This window comes from Rhinolophus hipposideros (genome assembly GCF_964194185.1).
Source record: "Rhinolophus hipposideros genome assembly, chromosome: 1".
NCBI lineage: Eukaryota > Metazoa > Chordata > Mammalia > Chiroptera > Rhinolophidae > Rhinolophus > Rhinolophus hipposideros.
In genome coordinates this window covers 108,066,396-108,087,286 of record NC_138047.1, presented here as the reverse complement: position 1 = coordinate 108,087,286, position 20,891 = coordinate 108,066,396, and the positions used below count along the sequence as shown (strand labels likewise).

At 53.2% G+C, this 20,891-nt stretch overlaps 1 protein-coding gene across 3 annotated transcripts in view; it reads right to left on the bottom strand.

Annotated features, from left to right (window-relative positions):
• The window catches only part of SORCS2 (sortilin related VPS10 domain containing receptor 2), a 403,856-nt gene that overhangs the window by 68,263 nt on the left and 314,702 nt on the right, over window positions 1-20,891 (bottom strand). For all 3 annotated transcript variants that reach the window (XM_081054902.1, XM_081054900.1, XM_081054901.1), the window contains exon 4: window positions 4,879-5,043. In XM_081054902.1, coding sequence (XP_080911028.1) covers window positions 4,879-5,043 — 165 coding nt within the window. The remainder of the gene's footprint in view (window positions 1-4,878; window positions 5,044-20,891) is intronic.

The window sequence follows — 20,891 nt, the reverse complement described above, 5'->3', positions numbered from 1 at the left end:
CGACTCCCGCAACTAACAACGGCAACTGGACCTGGAGCTGAGCTGCACCCTCCACAACTAAGACTTAAAGGATAACAACTTGACTTGGAAAAAAGTCCTGGCTGTACACACTGTTTCCCAATAAAGTCCTGTTCCCCTACCCAATAAAATCTTTAAAAAAAAAGAAGGTGGCGGGCCATTGTCTGCTAACACCTCCTCTAGGGCACATGATCAGAAATCATCATCTTTCATATTTAAAAAGGGCTTTTTGGAAAGGTTTCATCCCTTAGAACGTAAGCTCCAGGGAGGGCCTGGAACTCATCTATCTTATTAAGCAGGTGCATTCGTGCCTGGTATATATGCAGTAGATGCTCAATAAATATCTGTGAATTGAGCAACTAGTTGTACTGAATTTTCGTTAAGGCCCCAATAGGAAAGTCTGGTAGAAGCTGTGGCCTTTCATGGAGCCAGGCACTGAGCTAAGAGCTTATTAAAAGCTACTTTATTTAACATACACACCCATAAGATAGGTAATTTCTCCCCTTTACAGATGGAAGAACTGAAACTCAGAAAGGTTAAGTAAGTTGCTCAAGGTCACACAGTGTTTGCTTACAGCAGCAAGTCCCATCTTGTAGACCCGAGGGTAATGTGCTAATGGCTGAGGAGTCCCCCCAGGGAGAATGACCCATCCCCTCTAGTCTTTTCTCTGGGACATCTGAGTGACCAGGCCAGGGCCAGTTCCACCTCGTATCTCAATTTACCCATCTGCAAATCAGGAGAGCACGGCCCATATCCTCAGGCAGTAAGAGAATAAAAATTGAGTCTGTAGCCATCAGCTATTGGGAGCCAGGTAATAAAACCTCCGCATTAATGGTGGCATTATCACGGCCATCACGACGAGGCACTTGCATTTATGACGCCTGCCCTGGAACTTTATGAAGCCTCCCCAATTTGTTCTCATGGGAGGTAATTTTATAATGCATCATCAATTGCTGCAGAAATACGACGTTTCTGTATAATAAAAGACCAACACCGGCAAATAAATAAGAATAAACACACCAGGGACATCCTGGTTACTGCAGCTGAAACCTGCACAGTGACGTCTGTAGAAGGGCTCATTGCCTGTTGATTGCTTATCTAAGAAAGCGGGGGGCGGCTCTGTACCAGGACACACAGACTACGCTGACATAAACAATCAGGAGTCAGAGCAGGGAAAACCCAGGTACAGGATGAGCGTGATGTCAGGGGGATGTGAATTCACAGGAGCGCATGCCAGGGGTTCCCACGATTGTCAAAGGCACCGTGCTTCAGCCCTGGCTTTCAGTGCACGTGGTAGGGTGCCGTGGTTGGGACCACAGGATGCCTCGGCTGCAGAGGCTGCAAAGCTGAGATCCAGCCTTGCTTAGACTCCTCTTGCAGCTACAGCTCCGGGTCAGATAGATGCACTCGTGCGAGGTCTGGAGGGTGGAAGTGACATCGAGACGCGTTCCTGGTGCCTCTGGCCATTTTTGCTGGCCAGCACGAGGGACGTGCTCTGGCATCCATCCTCCAGCTTGGGAGGGTGGAGGGGCGGTGATGGTGGAGGCAGCATCTGGACTCTGCACTCGGGTCCAACGTGGTTTGCAGATGTTGCCAGGCAGTGTGGCAATGTGACAGTGACAATGTGACAGAGGCCCAGGTCTCAGCACAGCCGTGTGCTCTTGACCTTGGTAAGTGGTTCCTCACCTTCCTGACAGGCAGAGGAAGAAGATCGCCAGGTGGGAGAGCTCCACAGGCTCTGGGAGGATCCTTGCAAGTCCGGCCTGAAGCCCCCTCCTCCAGCACCCCCAAGACTTTCGAGAGCACCCAGTCCCGTGGGGCGGAACTGCCTGACTCTCACTTCCTTTTGATCCCAGGAGCCTACTGGGATTTGCCGAGCCTTGAGACAGAAACCACTGCATTTAGGCTCTCACTGTCCAGGCTCTAAATAAGGTCACTTCAGAGCACCCCAAATGATAATGACACAGTAAAGGAGGGAACTAAAAGTAGGGGACAGGGCAATCTGAAGGTGGGTGGATACTCTGTTTGCTCGAGGAAGGGGCAGGCATCTGGGAGGAACACAGGGCATTTGATTTTGTATAAATCTGCAAGTCTTGTGAGTGGAATATTCATGCCCACCCCTGCTGACTCTAGGTTTGGCGTGTGACTTGCTCTGGCCAATGGTGTGAGGGGATGTGATGTATTCCCAGTGGAAACAGACACGCTACAGGGGCTCCTGTGGTGTCCTCTGCCCCCCAGAGCCTCTGCCCTCCACCATAAGAGTAGCACGTCCCCAGGTAACCACTGGTTGCAGGATAAGAGACATACGGAGACCTGAGCCCGACCAGTCGCCAGGAGCCCTATCTTGTCAGTCCCAGAAGAATCTGGCGGAACCCCAGCCAACCCCCAGACCCAGCAGGAACAGGAAATAATGCTTGTTACTGGGCGCCACAGGCAGGGCCTGTGTGTCACTCAGTGTCACGGGAGCAGAGACCTGCCTGGCACACCAGGTCTGCCAGAACCTAAGGCAGCATTGCTCCAAGGCCATCCTGCCTCTTGGGGGTTAGGGAGCCCTGAAAAACCTATAGCCCTGTTGTCATTGTTACTAATTTCCTCAAATTCTTTGTTCCTTTTACAACCATAACTAAGTCTTTTTTCTCTCCTTTTTCTTTCCTACAGTCACAGAAAAGAACCAAGGAAAAGAACTGAGATTTCAGCTCCATTAATTTTTCAGGGCACCATAAATTAAGGAGCAATTGCAATGCAGTCAATTTCTGCAGGAAAATAAGTCTCTGTGATTGTGCTTTGGTCTAATTACATGGAAGGCTAAGTAGCGCTATTAATACCCAGAAGCACACGCTGTCCCAAGGGAAGGTGCCGGGAGCAGAGAGGCAGCCTCTGAGGCCAGAGAAATTCGGGGATGCCCGTCAGGAGGACCAGACCTTGGCGAGGAGCCCAGGTTCTGTCCCAAGCCATGGCTCAGCCACCCAGGGGTCTCCATTCGGAGGGCCCTGACCTGCGTGATCACTACTGACAGAAATTCACCATTCATTTCTTTATTCATTCACCCAACTGCCATCCATCCATCCACCATCCATCCATCCAACAAATATTTTCAGTCAGGAACTTGAGATAAAATGGTGAAAACAACCAGACGTAGCCTCTGCCCCAAAGGAGCTTACTCCAAGTGTGTGTCTAGGGTGCAGGCAACCAACAAATAAAGCACAAGCATGTAATTACACATTGTGATCGGTCCGGGAAAGAGGTGCTGGAATCTGGAAGAGTGTGGAGCAGTGGGGCCCCAGCAGGCCTGGAGGTGCAGGAAAAGCCTCCTGAAAGGGACAGCTTCCATCTGCGTCCAGGCCCAGGCCCTGCCCCTTCTCTGCCCTGGAGGCCGGCTGTGTAGACGGCATCCACAGGCTCCTCCCCTCTGGCTTCTGCTGGGACCTGGCCCCCGGGAGGCACTGGGAGAAGGCTGGAGGGCAGGGGAGAGAGGCTGGAGAGATGAGTCCTGTTCACCAACGGCCCGGCCGCCGTCTGGGAGGGCCTGCGCTGCTCGGTCCAGGGCCGGCCGTCTCCGGGTGCCTATGGAGGGGCCACGCCTCCCACTGGGCTTGACGGCAGGCTGAAAACGGCCCTAAAGGAGCCACGTCCTAGACCCTGGAACCTGTGAGTGGGACCTGTCGGGGCAGGACTTTGCAGATGTGATTCAGTGAAGATCTTTAGAAGGGAAGGTTGTCCTGGATTATCCGGGTGGGGCAGAGGGACGTCACCCGCTACACACTCACACACTCACACTCACACGTGCGCACATGCAAACACACACATGTGCACACGCAGTCCCATGCACATGCACACACATGTACGTGCACACGCACACAGTCACACACACGTATGTGCACGCGCACCACCATGTGAAGACGAGCAGAGAGAGAGGTGACAACGCCATTGTTGAGAGCGGAGAGATTCCTTCGCAAGCCCAGACTGCCAGAAACCAGAGCACAAGAGGGAGGCTTCTCCAGGCCCCAGAGGAAGCGCTGCCCTGCACACCTGGATTTTGGCACAGAACCCAAATGGGTTTTGGATTTCTGGCCTTCAGAGCTTGAGAGAACTTCTACAGGGGTAAGCTGTTGAGTCTGCGGCCCTGGGGTACAGTGCTGCAGGAAGGCCTACCACTTCTCCTTCCCACCCCCATGGCGTTCTGCCTCCTCAGCCCTCAGGACCCGGGGTGGGGACACTCTCCCACCCCACGCCAGCCCTGGAAAGAGCCCTCCACCACTAGGGTCTCCTGGGTCACCCCTGAAGGTGTCCTTGGGCTCCTGGGGGCTGGTACACACAGCCCCACAGGCGGGGAGGCCGACTTGGGACCTGAAGGCCAATTCACTGTTCTTGGTGGAAGATGGTTCCAGGCTGACGGAAAGGCCTGTGAGCTGGTGTGGGAGGGTGTGTGGAATGTTCCAGAAGTGGAAGAAGGCCTCAGTGGCTGACAAGCAGAGGGGAGGCGGAGTGGAACAATCCTAATAATTATCTGCTATGTATAGATCTCGCCTCACATGCCTTAAGTGCCCCTCACCTCCTGTCCACTCAGCTGTCACACAGTGGGTGCTCCTGGTAGCTGACACCCGGCCACACGGGCCTCAGGCAGAGGAGATGATGGGGTCCGGTACCCCCAGCCCCGGGGTTCCTCTCGGCCAGCCCAGGGCTTCCGGGTCCCCCACGATGGAAAATATCACCCGAGGAGCGGTGCAGCCATGCTCTGCACCCACTCACTCCCTGCCTGGCACCCATCCCCTCGGCTGGCACCCATCCCCTCGGCTGGCGCCCGCCCCCCCTTTGGCACCCACACCCCCCCCACCCGGCGCCTGGCCCCCTCCCGCTCACCTTGCTCTCCTTGCTGTAAGCCAGGACCTTGTCCTCCTCCCTGGGGTGGAAAATCAGTGTCTCCACAGAAAAGGGAATGAGTTGCTTCTGGAAGGTGGTACCCTCGTCCGTGCTGAGGAACAGGCTATCGTCCCGGTCGCCCAGCGACGAGCTCACGAGGATGATCTGAAACACAAAGCCGGGGACGTGAGAGGCCCACACTGGGACTCCAGACAACCGAGGTCCAGCTCCAAGTCTGTGCGGCCTCAGGCAAGCTGACTTATCATCTGTGCCTCAGTTTCCTGTCTGCAAAGTGGCGGAAAGAGCCTGGCGCCTGGAACCGAGCGAGCCCGCAGTGAGAGTCTAGTAGGAGCGTGCCCAGGCTGTCATTAGACCTCTAGGAGGCCATTCTCATTAGGCTGTGAGGCCTCAGCTTGGCAGGGGGGAAACTGAGGCACAGGAGGGGAAGCAAACTGCTGAGGTCACACGCCAGGCAGAATGGCACCAAAGTCTGGGTCTGAGCAGGACTCCTGGGCCCCGCCCTGGGCCACCTCTCCAGGGTGAGTCCACGCAGGACAGGGTGTTCCAGCTGGGCCTGGTGCCGGCGAGTGGGGCAGGGGTAGGACTAGCCTGGGGGCAGGGTGAGCACCGGGCACGGCTTTCCTGAGGGAGGGTGTGAGCCAGCGAGATGCCTTCTGCATGCGTGGACACCCCACTGTGATGGCAATTCCTCTAGAAGACAATTCAGCACACTGAGCATAAATTGATAAGCTGCACAAAACTCCTGCCTTTACGGATGTGGCATTCACGGAGCCTGGTTCCTGGGTGACTTTGCCCCTGGAGGGTGGCAAGGATATCCCGGCAGATGTTCCTTGAGGTGTGGTTTATACAAAGGAACATTGGGAGGAGGGGTTGAGGAACGGTTAGCGGAGCCCAGGATCCCATGATAATGTTTGCAGAGAAAGATTAACTACAAGGGAGCATATATGCTCATGGAAAAGCAGGGTACAAAATTATAAGCAGGTGTAATTTCTGTACCGTTCCCATTGACACAATTATGAGGAAGTATAATTTTGTCAATGGTAAGTGTATAAAAGTAAGTATAATTTGCCAGTGGAAAATGCACAGAAATAAGAATGAAAGGATTATTATGCAGCCATAAAAAAAAGGATAAAATGTTGCCATTTGTAACAACATGGATGGACCTTGAGGGTATTACGCTAATGAGTAAGTCAGACACAGAAAGACAAATACCACATGATCTCACTTATATGTGGAATCCTGAAAAAAGAAAGGAGGAAAGCCAAACTCACAGATACAGAGAACAACCTGGTGGTTGCCAAGCTGGGGCTGAGGGTGGGTGAAGTGGGTGACGGGGTCAAAAGGTACAAGCTTCCGGTCACACAACACAGAAGCCCTGGATGTAATGACCAGCGTGGTGACTAGTTAGTCATCTTGTGTCGTGTATTTGAAAGCTACTAAGAGAGCAGATATTGAAACATCTCATCACAAGAAAAAAATGTTTGTAACCACGGGAAGTCACAGACATTCTTATAACTAGACTTACTGTGGCGATCACTTTGCAACATATACACATAATCATTGTGTCGAACACCTGAAACTAATATCATGTTGCATGTCCACAATACGTCAATTTTAAAAAAAAGAATGGAGGGAGCCACGGGGGGCGTTACTAGTGGTTGGTTTTAAGTGGTGGGGTTAGAAGGAATTTATTCTTTTTATTTTAAATAAACTTTTATTTTGAAGTAGTTTTAAATTTACAGAAAAGTTGCAAAGAGAGTTTTCAGCCACCCCAGTCCGAGTTTCCTATTGTTAGCATTTTCTGTTAGTGTGACACACTTGTCACAACCAAGGAACCGCTGTGGCACACTGGTGTCATCGGAACTCCACACCTTGTTCCGATTTCACCAGTTTTCCCACGAAGGTCACCTTCTGTCCCCGGATCCCATCCAGGACACCACGTTTAGTTGTCACGTCTCTGAGCCCCTCTGGGCTGTGATGACAGTTTCTCACTCCTTGTTTCTCATGATCTTGACAGTTTTGAGGAGTCCTGGTCTGGCATTGTGTGGAAGGTCCCTCAATTTCCGTCTGTCTGATGTTTTTCTCCTGGAGATACGGGGGTCACGGGTTTCCGGGAGGAGGAGCAAGAGCGGGAGTGCCATCCTCATGGCAGCACATCCAGGCCACACACACTGTCCATGTGACCTGTCACTGGTCATGTGACCCTTGCTGGCCGGGTTGTCTGCTCAGGGTTCCTTACTGTTCAGACCCTCTCTTCCCTCTTCCACATTGTCCCTTTGGAAGGAAGTCGCTGAGCACAGCCCAGTCCTGAGGAACGGGGGGTCGGCTCCCCTCTTTGTCTCTTCTCCCCATTTGTTTACTTAGTCTATCATTTATTTATATCACCATGAACTCATGAATATGTATTTTATACTCTGAGTTGTAAGTCAATACTATGTTGTTATTTTGTTGCCCACATTGCTCCAGCTCTGGCTGTTGGGAGCTCTCTGGGGCTCCCGGGTCTTCCCTGACATAACCCCATCGTCTCGTCCTGCTGCTTCTAAATGTCAACACTGTACCTGGCTTTCCTGGATAATCAGGGAAACGTGACAGGCCATCAAGGCTTCTGACACATCTCGCTGGATATAGCAGGGTTCACTCACCATCCATGGCAGGCTCTGAGGCCAGGCTCTGCGCCCCATCCCAGGGCAGCGACCCGCACACTGTCGGCGCCCACATTTCCCTCATTAAAGCACTTTTTCATGATGCGTTTTTCATGATGCGTTCTTACAAGGCAGTTACGATTTACTTCTTTACCTCCCCCATCAGACTGCCCCAGAGCACAGTGACAGTGACTTAACTCCTCCTTTGTGCCTCTAGCTGCTGGCTCAGGCCGGACGTGGGGTGGTGAGTTACTCCACACCTGACGGCTACGTGCATGCAAGCCTGAATGAATGAATGAATGAATGAATGAATGAATGAATGAATGAATGAGTGAATGAACAGCTCCATCTCAACTTGTGACTCTTAAGGGAATTGTTTGCTTTTCTCCTTTGGGAGGAAAGCACTGCCAGACTTGTTTAAGTAGCCTAGGGAGCAGAAGTCATTAAAACAACAAATCTCATTCACTTGTTCCTTTTCACTGCTCAACGTATCACACATCCATGAAGGCCCACTCATTCATTCATTCATTCATTCATTCATTCATTCATTCATTCATTCATTCTGCCAGAGTTGCTAAAACCACAGGGTCAAGCCAGGATTTACGTAGACACAGGGCTTTGTGGGGAAAATAGCATTCAGATTTAGGACAAGCATGAGGACAGAAGAGGGCTGCCGGAGGAGGTGACACCCAGATGAGCCTTTAAGAATGGATGGAAATTTGACTCGCAGGCTCAGAGCGGATGTTTCAGGCAGAGGGCAACATGACCACGGCACACAGGCAGGTGTCCCATTTCAGCCTCACCTCTCCCATCCCTCAGGACCCGTCATCAGCCACCTCAAACTCCTGCTGTATTTCTCTAGTTTGCGGAGACCATTCCCCTCTGACAGACCTTGCCTGCATGGTTCCCTCTGGCTGGAATGTGCAGCGGGACCAACATCCTTCCCGCCTCACCATTGGTAATTCAGAATCAGGTTTTAAAAGTTCAAAACGACACAAAATCCATGTGTGATGAAATTAAAATAGCTTCTTTCAAACTTTCTGAGCCCCAAATTCTGAACAACTTCAACAAAGCTGAATGTTTTTCACTTATTTTTGCATCCCTGCTTTGCAGGGCCCCCAGCTTGAGTTTAGCCTGTTTGTATGGTGGTTATGTGCTTGTCAAACACCTCCTTATGCACAGAGGCCCATTCCAAAGGTCACCTCCTCCAGGAAGCCCTCCGTGATACATATCCTCCCACAGAGTTATTCTAATTCCTCCCCAGCTCTTTCCCACAGAAGCTTGTCATTCATTTGGTTCAGCCCAAATTCCCTCACGTTCTCTTTGTGAGTCTGTCTTTCCCTTCAGGCCGGAGGCTTTGCAGCCTGGCAGGGATCATGTACTTGTCACTGCCATGTCCCCAGCCCAGCACACAGGGCCTGGTACGGAGCAGGTGCTGTCTCCCAATAAATGGGTTTTAGTGATCTTCCCACAAAGAGTAAGAGCTCTGGGTACAGAGGAGCCTCTCCATCACAGCTTTTGGTTGGGGCCAAAGGCCTACCGATTGTGGCACCTAGAGAGGAGAAGAAAGAACCCGGGCAGTGACTGTGGCCAGGGGCCCAGCTATCTGGATCGGCGGCTATTTTTGGCCTCAGCATGAGACGAGGGAGCCAGGAGAGCTGGGGGAAGAAAGCAGTGCTGACAAGGAAAGGAATACTGGAGCAAAAACACCAAATCAATTAGCACCGCACTGAGTGGAGGCTGGCAGATTGTTCTTCCAAATTGGGAACCAGACTATTTTAAATGGTGTATTTTTGCTGCTTACTATTCCGGGGGAAACATGTGGTACCTGCGGTAGGTGCTGGGGGCCCACAAGGCCGGGTGTTTGGAAATCAGAGACAATGCATTAAAGAGAAATAGTTGACAGATTCACCCGAGGCGTAAGTCCCCAGACGGGCTACCTTGTTTGCAGGGCCAAGTACAAAATGTAAACATAGGGTTCCCCGTGCATGTGTGCGTTTGACAACATTTAAGAATTTCAAGACGGCAGCAGTGGAAAGCTGAGCCAAGCCCAGGCCCCTCTGCACCTGCCCCGGGAGTGCACCACGAAGCCCCCGTCACTCCAAAGCTCTTCCACCAGTAAGCTCTGTGCCCAGCATCACTGTGCCCGTCAGAAACGCGGCGCCGTGGCCCCACCCGGCCCCACTGGGTCAGAGTCTGCATTTTCTCAAGGGCCCAGCTAGTAAGTCCTGAGATCTCTCCATTGGGAGGGCTGCTTTAGGTTGTAGCTCCTGCTGCTTTTCACTTGTGTGCCCACTAGCTGTGTGACGCTGGCCGACCCTGGCCTCTGGCCCCTCCTTTTGTCCAGCGACAAACTGAAATAACCAGTGCCCAGGACAGCACGTCCCATACCAGGCCCTTGGGGTTTCACCCGAGGAGGACGCACTTTCACCAGCCCTGTTTTATTTGCCAGTTGAAGATGGGAGGCCCGGGTAGGTTGTCTCTTGTGTTAAGTGGGAGAACCTGGATTGGAATCCGGGGCTCTGGCACCCGGCCCCCACTATCAGCCACTCCGAGGATAGCCTGCAGCATGGAGGTAATACCGATGGCAGCCCCAGGAATCCAGGGCACTTATGCTGCCAAATGTGGCCCACAGCATGAGCTCAAGTGGGCAGTGCAGGCTCTGGGGACACGCAGAGCTGGGCTCGTCCTTAGCTCCTCCCCCCAAGCTGTGCAACCTTGGGCAAGCTAAGACACGTCTCTGAGCTGGACGTTTATTACTGTGGCATGTTGGCTTTTGTAAAAGAAGGTCGGTTGTTCAGCTGAGTTCAGTGAGCACTGACCAAGCCCCCCAAAGGTCGAGTTGCGGCCTTGTGGCCTCTCAGAGGCAGTGCTGAGAGAAAAGGGCAGCTTATGCCCCTCGCACTGGGGCCTGAATGCCCCCCTCACTGTGCAGCCTAGAGCCTCACTTGCCTCACCTGGCCTGGCCTCGGGCTGGGGGCTTTCATGGGGGTGTCGCCTGGGCCAGGCCTGAAAGGTTAAAGAGGGGCAGCAGACAATGGCAGAGCTCAGCGTGACCAGAACATTCATTCTGAGGTAGGAGTGGCAGGCTGGGACCCTCCTTCCCAAGAAAGTCACGTGCTTGGGCTTCTGGATTTATTTTTCTGGCAGATCATATTACTGACACAGTTATTGGACGTGCTCCACTGACTCCAAAGCAAGCGTGGCCACTTGGCTGGTCTGTAGATGAGATTTGTTCCTCCTGCAAGGCGGCAATGCACCTTGACATGGGATGGCAGAAGTGGGTGCTGAGGCCACGAGCTGGGCACTGCACACCCAGGAAAGCCAGCCCAGGGCAGGACAGGGCTCGAGTGCCCCTGCCCGCCCTCCCCCGGAGGGGGCCTCCACACATCCTCTCTCTGCCCCCACCCATATTGCACACTGGCTCTATGGCGGCTCTTGTCACTTTGTGTCACAGTGACCTGCTGCCACATTTGTGTTACCTGCAGGAACCACATGGGGCTCCACTCTGCCCTGCTGGCTGTCCAATTACCTTCCCCGGGCCAGAGTTTCAACCCATCTCCTCCGAAAGGTGGTGCCAACGTCCCAGTTGGCTGCCAGCAAAGCCCTTGAATCCTAGCTCTCGTACCTCTGCGTTAAAAAAGGAAACCAAGCAGCATCAAGAAACGGTTTGTCCTCTCTGCGAGAACTCTGGCCAGTGGTGGACAGATCCCTGGTCTCCATTTAGAACTCTTTATGAAGGAGAGCCCTTCTGTGGTCTGCCCTTTACCAAATATAGCCCCCGAAGGGGTTCCACCCCAGCCCCAGGACTGCTGTCATCTTCCCTTCCTGTGTAAACCCAATCGCCCTGTCTATTCCTGGCCACACAGATGTGCCCAGCCGGGGGCACGGAAAACTTCCCTTTACTGTCAGGAGAGGCAGACAGTGGCGACAAATACAGCAGCACCCACCCCCAGGTCTCCAATTAGAATCTGTGCAGCGTCTGTGACAGGCCTGGTGAGTCACAGGAACAAAAATAAGCCTCCCTCCAAGCGCCGCTCGGGGAGATGAATGCATCTTGCCGGGGCCATTGCACAAGCAGCCCGGAGCCGTAGGAGACGATCGCTGCACATAGTGATGTTTGTCTCTGGGTAAGCTGAGCACAGGTGGCCACAGGACAGAATGTGCCTGAGCTGTGGCTTTGCCAGCTCAGGTTCTGTGACCTGGGGCGAGTCAGTCTCTGCAAAGTGAAGACAACAGTCTCTTCTGTGCTGTGCTTCCAAATTAGGCACAACAACTAAAACTGCTGTACAAATATAAAGGTCTCGTCATTATTCTTGTGCTTCCCTAAACCAGAAAGGTCTATTCTTAGAGCGGTCATGCATAGTCTGAATTGACTTCAGTGCCAGCCTGCCGTCTCATGTCCCTGCTTGGAACCTTCCAGGCTTGGTCCCGCTCAAGCGCCTGGGTCTGGCCTCCACCAGTCTCCCCTGACCTCATCCTGCTGACCTTGCCAGCACCTGGCCCGAGTTCCAGCCGCCAGGGCTGCTTTGGACTATCTCCCACTTTGCCCGATGCCCTCGGCTATCTGCTCTCTGACTACAGTGAAGGGGAAAAAACGGGAAGCTGGGAGGCTGAATAGAAAGCCGCAGAGGTTATCCAGCTGAGATCAGCTGGTGACCTGCGTTAGGGCGGAGCTCATGGAACTGGAGAGGACAGGGCAGATGTGAACGCATTCTGGAGTGAGAGTTCCGTGGACGTGGTGGGGAATAAAGAGAGAACATGGGCACACCGCTGAGTTTCTGGCTTGAGCAAGTGGGTGGGCGGTGGGACGACTGAAGAGCTGGCTTCGGGGGATAAAGGTGAGCTCAGCCTAAGCCTCATGCTGGGGCTGAGGTTCCTGAGGGGCAGGCAGGGCCGGTGGGTGGAGAGCTCAGCAGAGAAGTCTGACCTGGAGGAGCGTATCTAAAACTTACACGCACAGACACGTGGTCGGGGGTCCTGGGAGTGGATGAGCCTACCCAGCAGCTGTGTGAACTGAGAAGAGCTGGCCTGGGATGGAGACCAGAGGGACCCACACAGAGAAGTCTACGAGCAAGGAGGGGCAGCTGGCGAGGTGACAGGCCAGTGTCCCCTGCCCACTTTCCACCACCCACCTGGGACCTGCCAACATCTGGACAGATGTTCCCGCCTGCTCTCTGCCCTCCGGCCTCTGGGATCGGCCTCTCGTTTCACACCCACCATCCTGCTCACTCACTCCACTCCTGCTGCCCGGACCTCAAGCTGTCCTTGCTGCTGTCCTTTCCCAGACACTGTGTGACTGGCCCCTTGTCAACCCCTCTCGGCTCCGAGACCAGCTCTCAGAGCGGCCCCTCCTGAGCGCATGACCCAAACAGGCCGACACCAAGTGACTTTTTATTGCCGTAAAGCAATTATTAACACACTCTGAAAACGTCCACTTATGTTATTTTGTTGTTGTTGTGGCAAAATACACATAACATGAAATCTACCTTTTTACCCTTTTGAGAATAAAACTCAGTGACACCAAGTACATTCACACTGTTGTACGACCATCCCCACCAGCCATTTCCAGAACTTTCCATCATCCCAAACTGAAACTGTCCCCACAAAACACGACTCCCCATGGCCCTCCTTCCACACGCTGTGTCCACCCTCTAAGTGTCTGGATTCCCCCGACCGTGCTGTCAGGCAGCACTCTGTCTTGTTCATGCCAGAAGCCAACCCTCACCTGGCACATAGTAGGTGCTCCGTCAGTGTTCCTCGAACACTCGATGGAACATGTGCAAGCCTCGTTTCTGGCAAACGTCTAACAGGTAAGGGGGGAAGGCGCTCCGTGTGTGTCGGGGGCCGCGTGCGGCTATCGCACCATTGCAGCCCTTCTAAGTGCCTCTCGAAGCCAGGAGCTGGAAGCCTGGGCACCACATTCCCCACCATCCGGGGACTCTGCTGACGAGTGGCCTTCACATTAGAGGTTAGAGCTGCCGAGACAAGAGGAGATGTCGCAGGTCCCCAGAGTCTTCTGCAGGCAGGTGCAGGGCTCTGCCGAAGGCTCCAGCATCCCGCACGGACCACCCACTTTGCCAGGGCGGGCAGCGGACGCCAGCGGCAGCAGCTTCCAAGGTTCCCGTCTGCCGACGTCCTGATCTTAGGAGGACCTTCACCGCCAGCCCCCGTCCAGTGCGTCAGCCTCCAAGTCTGGGTTTAAGCCCTTGCCTCGTTTTACCAAGCCCTGTACAATGGCTGCATCTACAACTATTTTACAAACACCACGAGCTCGTCCACGGTCCCTTTCTCTCCAGCCAACTGACGATGGCACACGTTAGTTCAGATCTGTCTCCCGGTCAGTTTTCTGGCTCACTTCTGCCAAAGGTCTCGAGACTTATCAGCTCTTACCTCTCAAGACCAGGGGCTTGGCTGACACCCCTCCAGTGGCTGCCAACCAACGGAAGCACCCAGGAGTGAGAGCGCGCTCCACTTTCCAACGAAAATATTAACAAACTCTCCTGGCAAACTATAAACTCGGCAGGACTAAGACGGCGAGACCTCCTGACATACATTCAAAACGTGGCTGCTAAAAGAGACTTGCAAAATATACTGAAACAGTTGGGCAAGGCCCCCTTCCAGGGCATCTGCGTGCTAACTCAGCCCCTAGGAGTGCATTTTGGGCTGAGCCCCACGCCAGGCTGGTGGGTGGTGTTGCCCATCCACGTGGGAACAGGGATATTAATAGCTCGTCACTCTCAGTGGGGTGCTCCCCCGTGTTCCCCTTAGCTGAGGGAACTCGCAAGGACCGTGAGGGAGAAAGGCCAGAAGAACCGTGGCCCCCAGGCAGCACCAAGGATGAGGACGGGAGGGGGACGCAGGCCTCATTCACCGAGGAAGCCGGCACATGCTCAGTGAGTGCCAGGACTGTTAAATGCTGGGGACACGATGGTGAGCAGGACAGGACAAAACCCACCTCTGAGCGGAAGAGGCAGGGAGAGAGACACAGGCAGGAAGGAACTCGTCTCGGGGGGTGAGAAGTGCTGTGAGAAAATAAACCAGGTGACTGGAGGACAGTGTGCGTGCGCGTGTGTGTGCGTGCACGTGTGCATGTGTGTGCATGTGTGCACATGCATGCACGTGTGTGCGTGTGCATGTGTGCATGTGTGCACGTGTGCGTGTGTGCATGTGTGTGTGTGCGTGTGTGCACATGTGCGTGTGCACGTGTGCGTGTATGTGCATGTGTGTGTGTGCACACATACACACAAATCCCACACGTGTGGGATATACACACGTGTGAGTATATAGAAAAAGAATGAACAAAACAGTCCAGAAGGTTAAAAACACTTTCTGCACAACGAGATTTCAGATAGTTAAGTTTTCGTTTCTTCAGAGTGTGTTCCTGGTTCCATCCTTAGTTTATAATGCATTGCCTAGCATGGGACCGGTACTCAATACATATTTATGGACTAAATAAACACATTTTTATAAATCGGGATTTTTAAAATGAAAATATGTTAAGTGTGTAATCAGCAAAAACAAGGAATCATACACTTTTATGAAAAGAGGAATTTGCTTCTGAGCAAAGACCTAAGAATGCATAATTCAGTTCTCTACTGAGAAGACAAGATAATGCGAACATTTCTTAAATGAAGGTTTACTTCTAGATAATCTATGAACTGTTATTAACATTTTTAATTAAGCTGTATTTCCTTCGCTCTCTCCATCCATCATCCAACCAGCCTTCCTTCCCTCTCTCCCTCTCTCCTTCCCCATTCATCCATTCACCCTCCATCATCAGCTCACGGAGGTTGATTTGGGGAGTGAACGTAAGCGTTCGGGGGAGGGGAGGGCCCCGCTGTTAGAACCCCATGTGCAACTGAGGCGCCTGCTGTAATCACCCTGTACGGCCCAGCCCCTGAATCACCCTCCCGCGTGGCACCAGTGGGCACCCAGTCTGTCTCTGCGTAGACTAGAACTCCCAAGGAGGGATGGGGCAACGAGAGGGAAATACTACCAAACACCTACTGTGTGCCTGGCCCTGCACTAGGCACTGGCACACACGAGTTCTCATTGTATTTTCACAATGAGGTGGGAGATGTTCCTGTCTATTTCATACACAAAAAGAGAAGCTTGGGGGCGAGGGGTGAAAGGACCACTGAAGGCCGCACGGTCTGCAGAGACCTGGCTATCTGAGGCAGAGAGCCTCCTCCTGCCGCGGTGTGGGCCTGGAACTGACAAGCAGCCAACATGATTTAGTGAAACACTCACTCGAACACAATTACTAAATTGATTGTCAGGGAAGGGCTGGTTCCGTTTTAATTACTGGCCTGACAATCAGTGAAATGCAAGAAATATATCCAAGAACATGTGTGAATTTAATGGGGAGGCAGACCCTTTTCTTCGGCCGAAGGCTGATGTGGAAGGTCCGTCTGATCGATAGCACCCAGAGGAGGCGGACGTATTTCAGGACATATAAAAATAACTTGCTGCCAACATTTTCTAGCTTGGATTTGTCAGTAATCTCGTTTGCAGCATTTGTGAAACAAGAGGCCTCGGCCAGCCCCCTCCCCTCTGAGTACCAAGTACCCCCACTCTCCAGAGGGGCTTACGCGGGGCCCTGGAGTGCACACGGGGTCACTGTGTTTTGCTGGGCTGTCTGAAGACATTTTGCAGACAAAGCTAAGAGCCTGCTTTCTTGGGCGAAGTGAGGCGGGCGGCGAATTTTCTGGAGTGACTGTTTTGGAAGAGCGTCTTTTATGGGGACTGCTCTGTTAACTGCACGATTAGATCTGTGAACAATTTGCTCATTTATCTTCCCCCTAATTGAACACCAGAAGCAACAGAACGTCTCCCAGGACCTTTGTGTGACGCCTTTTCAACAGACTCAGGCGCCTCCTGGGGAAAGATGACAGCTTTCGGAAATAACTGTGGAATCTTCGAAGGCTCTTCAAACATTGCAATTAGAAACCACAATATTATTGGCACTGCTGGTCAGGGTGGTTAAATCACTGCACTCACTCCCACCAGCAGCCACGCCGAGCGCTTTCCCTTGAGGTGGGTGTGCGAAGGCTGAACAAAGATGTGTCAGTGTCTGCACAAACGGTCACCGCCATCGTCATCATGTGAGGACGGTTGGTATTCTGTGGGCATAGCACCAAGTGTGGACAGAGTCAGAAAGCCCATTATTGCAACGTCCTCATTTGGGTGAGGGAACGGAGTCCCCTCCCGGGGAAGCCGGAGCCGTGTCTTGCAGCTGACGTCAACGTGAACCCTGGTTTCCATGAATGACACGCTGCTGCGACGTACCGCAGACAACAGCACTGACGATAAAACCATCACACGTAGCATTTATTGAGCACTCACTACATGCCAGACACTGTACTGAGTGCAAACAACCGTCTGAGGAGGTAGTTACTGTTACTGTCCCGTGTCACGTCCCAGGGGGCGGTCACCACCCGTCCCGCAGGGCTGAGTTGGAGCTAGGATAAACCACGGCGGTCGAGCTCTTGTTCGCACGCCGCAGAGCGGGCGAGGGTGCACACTGCTCTTCACTCTGCTCAAGCGTTCATGACTGGTGTCAGCCGGTGCAGGGACGGAGAGAGGGCACCTCGGCGTCCTCAGGTTCATGGGGACACAAGCTAGCGGTGCCACAGGCAGTGACCCAAGAAGCACTTAGCGGCCGTTCAGAACTGAGGAGGGCGCAGCCACTTAACAAGGGGGGGGGGTCCAGGAGGCAGTGGCAAGACCAGAGGGGGTGAGACAGGACAAGTGACCTATCCCGCAGGAGGGGGTGAGGAGGCGTGGGGGTGGGGAGGAGAGGGCCACAGGACCGGAGGCCACTGGGCCTCTGGATGTCACCGCCCCCTTCCCCTGCTCCTGCCTGGGGCACTGGGAGGAAGGCAGTCCCTTGGGGCACTTACAGTCTTTCAGGGAGAAGAGCCTGAGAAGGAGTGGGCAGAGAGGTAGGAGGACGCCAGAAAGGATAGTGCCAGGGCAGCCGCGGGCCAGAGGGAGTGGGCATGGGGGCATGAGGGCACGGGGCAGGGCACAGAGAGCTCACACATAGTCAGGACTGTCAATGGTGGGGCACGGGTGTCCCCCGGGAGGACGCTGTCAGAGGTGGTGCCATCTTCTATCCCCGTTGTCTGTCCTTTTACCCATGTGCCGTCAGGCGCCAGCTAGCCCTGTGGCTTCTCCGCCGAGTGGCCGGTGTGGCTCGGTCTGGCCAGGGCCTATCCCAGGTCAGACGCCTCCTAAGCGGTGGACGAGTTGAACAAACACACCGCAATAATGAGAAAGAAGAACAATCTGTTTTGTCAACTTCTTCTCATCCTTCCGACCACGAATGAGTGATGATTTAATTAAAGTTCTTGGGGAAAGAGCTCTGGAGGAGATTTCCCGAGGGACCTTGGTGATCACATGGGGGCCACGTGACTGGAGTGCTGGCTCCCGGTGACAAGCATCAGTGCAAAGCAGGATGGAGCAGGAGGGACATCGGCCTGGATGAAAGCTCCCAGCACCCACCCCCACAGGCATGGACCAAGGAGAAGGTAGATGGGGGGGTGAGGGTGGGGGCAGGCCCAGCCCCCTCCTGTCACTCAAGACACAGTGACAAACCCAGGAATCAGAGGCAGGCCGGGTTGCAAAGCCTCAGAGCTGGCAGCAGTGCCAACAGGACAAGCATACATACTTTCTGATGCTGGACTCGTTGAGCTAGGGACCCTGGGCTTGGATACCTCCTGTGACGGGGGGATCCCTACCTCGCTGACTCCATGGATGTTTTTCTTTATAACAAGCTCACTCCTACAAGGCACAGAAGAAATGGCTTTGGAATCCAGTAGATTTATGCTGAGTTCTGGCCCTGCCGTGCAGCCGTGTGACCTTGACTCAGTTCTGTGGCCCCAGGAGCCCGATCCTACCCTTGGAGGGTGGCACTGTTCACCCTCCTTGCTCCCCTCTGTGGTCTCTTCCTTCTACCCAAACCTCAGGATGAGGCGGATAGGGGTGGGGAATGGGAGGAGAAGGCCCCTGGCGCCTGGCGAGAAAGTACGGCTTTCCTCAGCAGCTGTTCTGTGGGCATCTCCACCTTGGGAGCCCAGTCGGGCGCGGGGCTGCACTCTGGGGTGGGATGCGGGTATTTCTGGGCATCCTCAGACAAGAATGTCATTAAAATCCCACGTCGTCCTTGATTATACTGATTAGTAACCCACAGGACTGCTCTGATGGTGCAGGTGTGACAATGTTCAGAACTCCCCAAGCTGGGCAATAATCACAGCAGTAACAACACCGGTGACACTCCCCCCAGCAGTAACAACAGGCAGCAGCAGCCATAACAGTAGCAGCCCCGATGGGCGTCCACTCAGGGCAGAAGCTGCTCTGGGAGTTTCCTGCGCCTTTGCTCACGGGCCTCCCTACAGCCTGTTCTGTTTCTGCCCCCACTTCTCAGGGAGGTAATGCCTGGCCCAGAGGTCCCCTAACTCATCTGAGGCCAAGCCGGCGGGGAAGGAGGCCCCAGACTTCCAGGTGGCCTTGGCTCGAGCAGCCGGTCTTTGATTTGATTAGTTGATTGTTTCTGCATAAGATTTTGTCAAAAGGCTTTTGATGGTTAAAAAACATATTTCACCACCTTTGATGTTGTCTGATCACCATGCCCCCAACTCTCTCTCTCTCTCACACACACACACACACACACACACACACACACACACAATCCCCACATTCCACAATCATCAGATAGATGAAAATACAGCTAAAAGGCACTTGGATGGTGGGTAGTTGGATGGATGGATGCATGGATGGATGGATGGATGGATGGATGGATGGCAGGTAGGCTTGATGGGAAGACAATAAGATTTTCAGTCCAAATATTCATCATTTTGTGCTGGCTTCTCTCTTACGAGCTTGCCTGGCAGGCACCACAAGGTCCCTGTTTTTGGGCCCTAGGGCCCTCACCTGGCATGTGAAGAGGGTTGACCAGCTGTCTACACGCGGGGGCTTTGCGAGGAGCAGGGATGGTGAGGGGCATCGTAAGGCAGCCCCAGGCAGCCTGGCAAAGCCTGCAGCACACAGAGCTCGCTTTGCCAGAAATCACCTCCAAAACGTACGTGGAGGGAACATCATTTCCACATGGTTGGCTTTAAAACCACGCAATTAAGTGGTTTTACAGTCAGTTTTTTAAACAAGCTCTTTAAGTTATGAGTATAAAGCGTGTCTCTATAATACCCAGTTGTGTTTTGTGATTGCCACTGCAATGCTTTTATAATTGGGCAGAAAAAACATCCATCCAGGGCTGAGGCCAAATTACGGAACTCACTTTTTGCCCTGGTGTGACCTAATCAACCCACAGAGATGGGGCTTCCTCAGGACCTGGCCCATGCAGGTGTCTGGGGGAGGGTGACCGACTAGAAGATATGACAGCCCAGCGAGGATGGAGGGAAGCCAATGGGTGTGGGCTGTGAGCGCGTGCATGTGTGTGGCGGGGGTTCAGTGAAGGCATCTCTCCAGCCCAGAGGAAGAGAGTCAGGCAGCCTCAGGATGAAGGCTAGTTTTTGGCTGGGTGTGTAATTGTGGGGCAAAGTGACATGGCTCAGCTACAGGGGTTTGGGGCCTTCCCATCCTGGAAACCTGTCCTTGGAGGCTGGAGTCAAGAGGAAGCTAGGGTTGCCAGAAAATATAGGTTCCCTGCTTAAATTTGAATTCCAAATAAACAATTTTCCCCAAATATAGCATATTTTTAGCATAAGTATAAACATTTGAGATGTACTTATAATAAGAATTTGTTGCTTATATGAAATTCCAATTTAACTGTGTCCTTTCTTATCCTCCCTAAATCCTCCGAAGGACTCAAGCCATTGGAGTGGACACAGGCCTGCTGATCACCTCTGGCCAGCCTGAGGCCAGTGGTGGCTTCTCATTGCCGGCAATGAGTGATACACACCATGATGGAGGAAAATTGGGGGGAATCCGTGGGAGCACAGAGCCACTTAGCCCCCACCGGATTGGTTAAGGAGAGCTTCCTGGAGGGAGTGTCACTTAAAATAATCATTCGGGGGAAATTACTTCAGGAGAAAGTTATTTCAGGTGCTGGAAAAGCAACATGTGGCTGCAAGGACACTTGATATGGCAGGAGTGGGAGGTGATGGGACTGCGGGGGGGGGAGAAGTATACAACCACCTCCCTCGTAGATTACCCAGGGTACACTAGGGCTATTGCCACCTGATCAAAGACTTATGCACATTTAAAATGGCGCCCTATCTGGATGGTTGGCCCCTTTACACCAGGAAGAAGACACCTTTCTTCCAGGCCGATGCAGCCCACTCTGGGGTGCACATTTGGCAAGTGGGTTCCAGCCCCAGTCACCCTCCG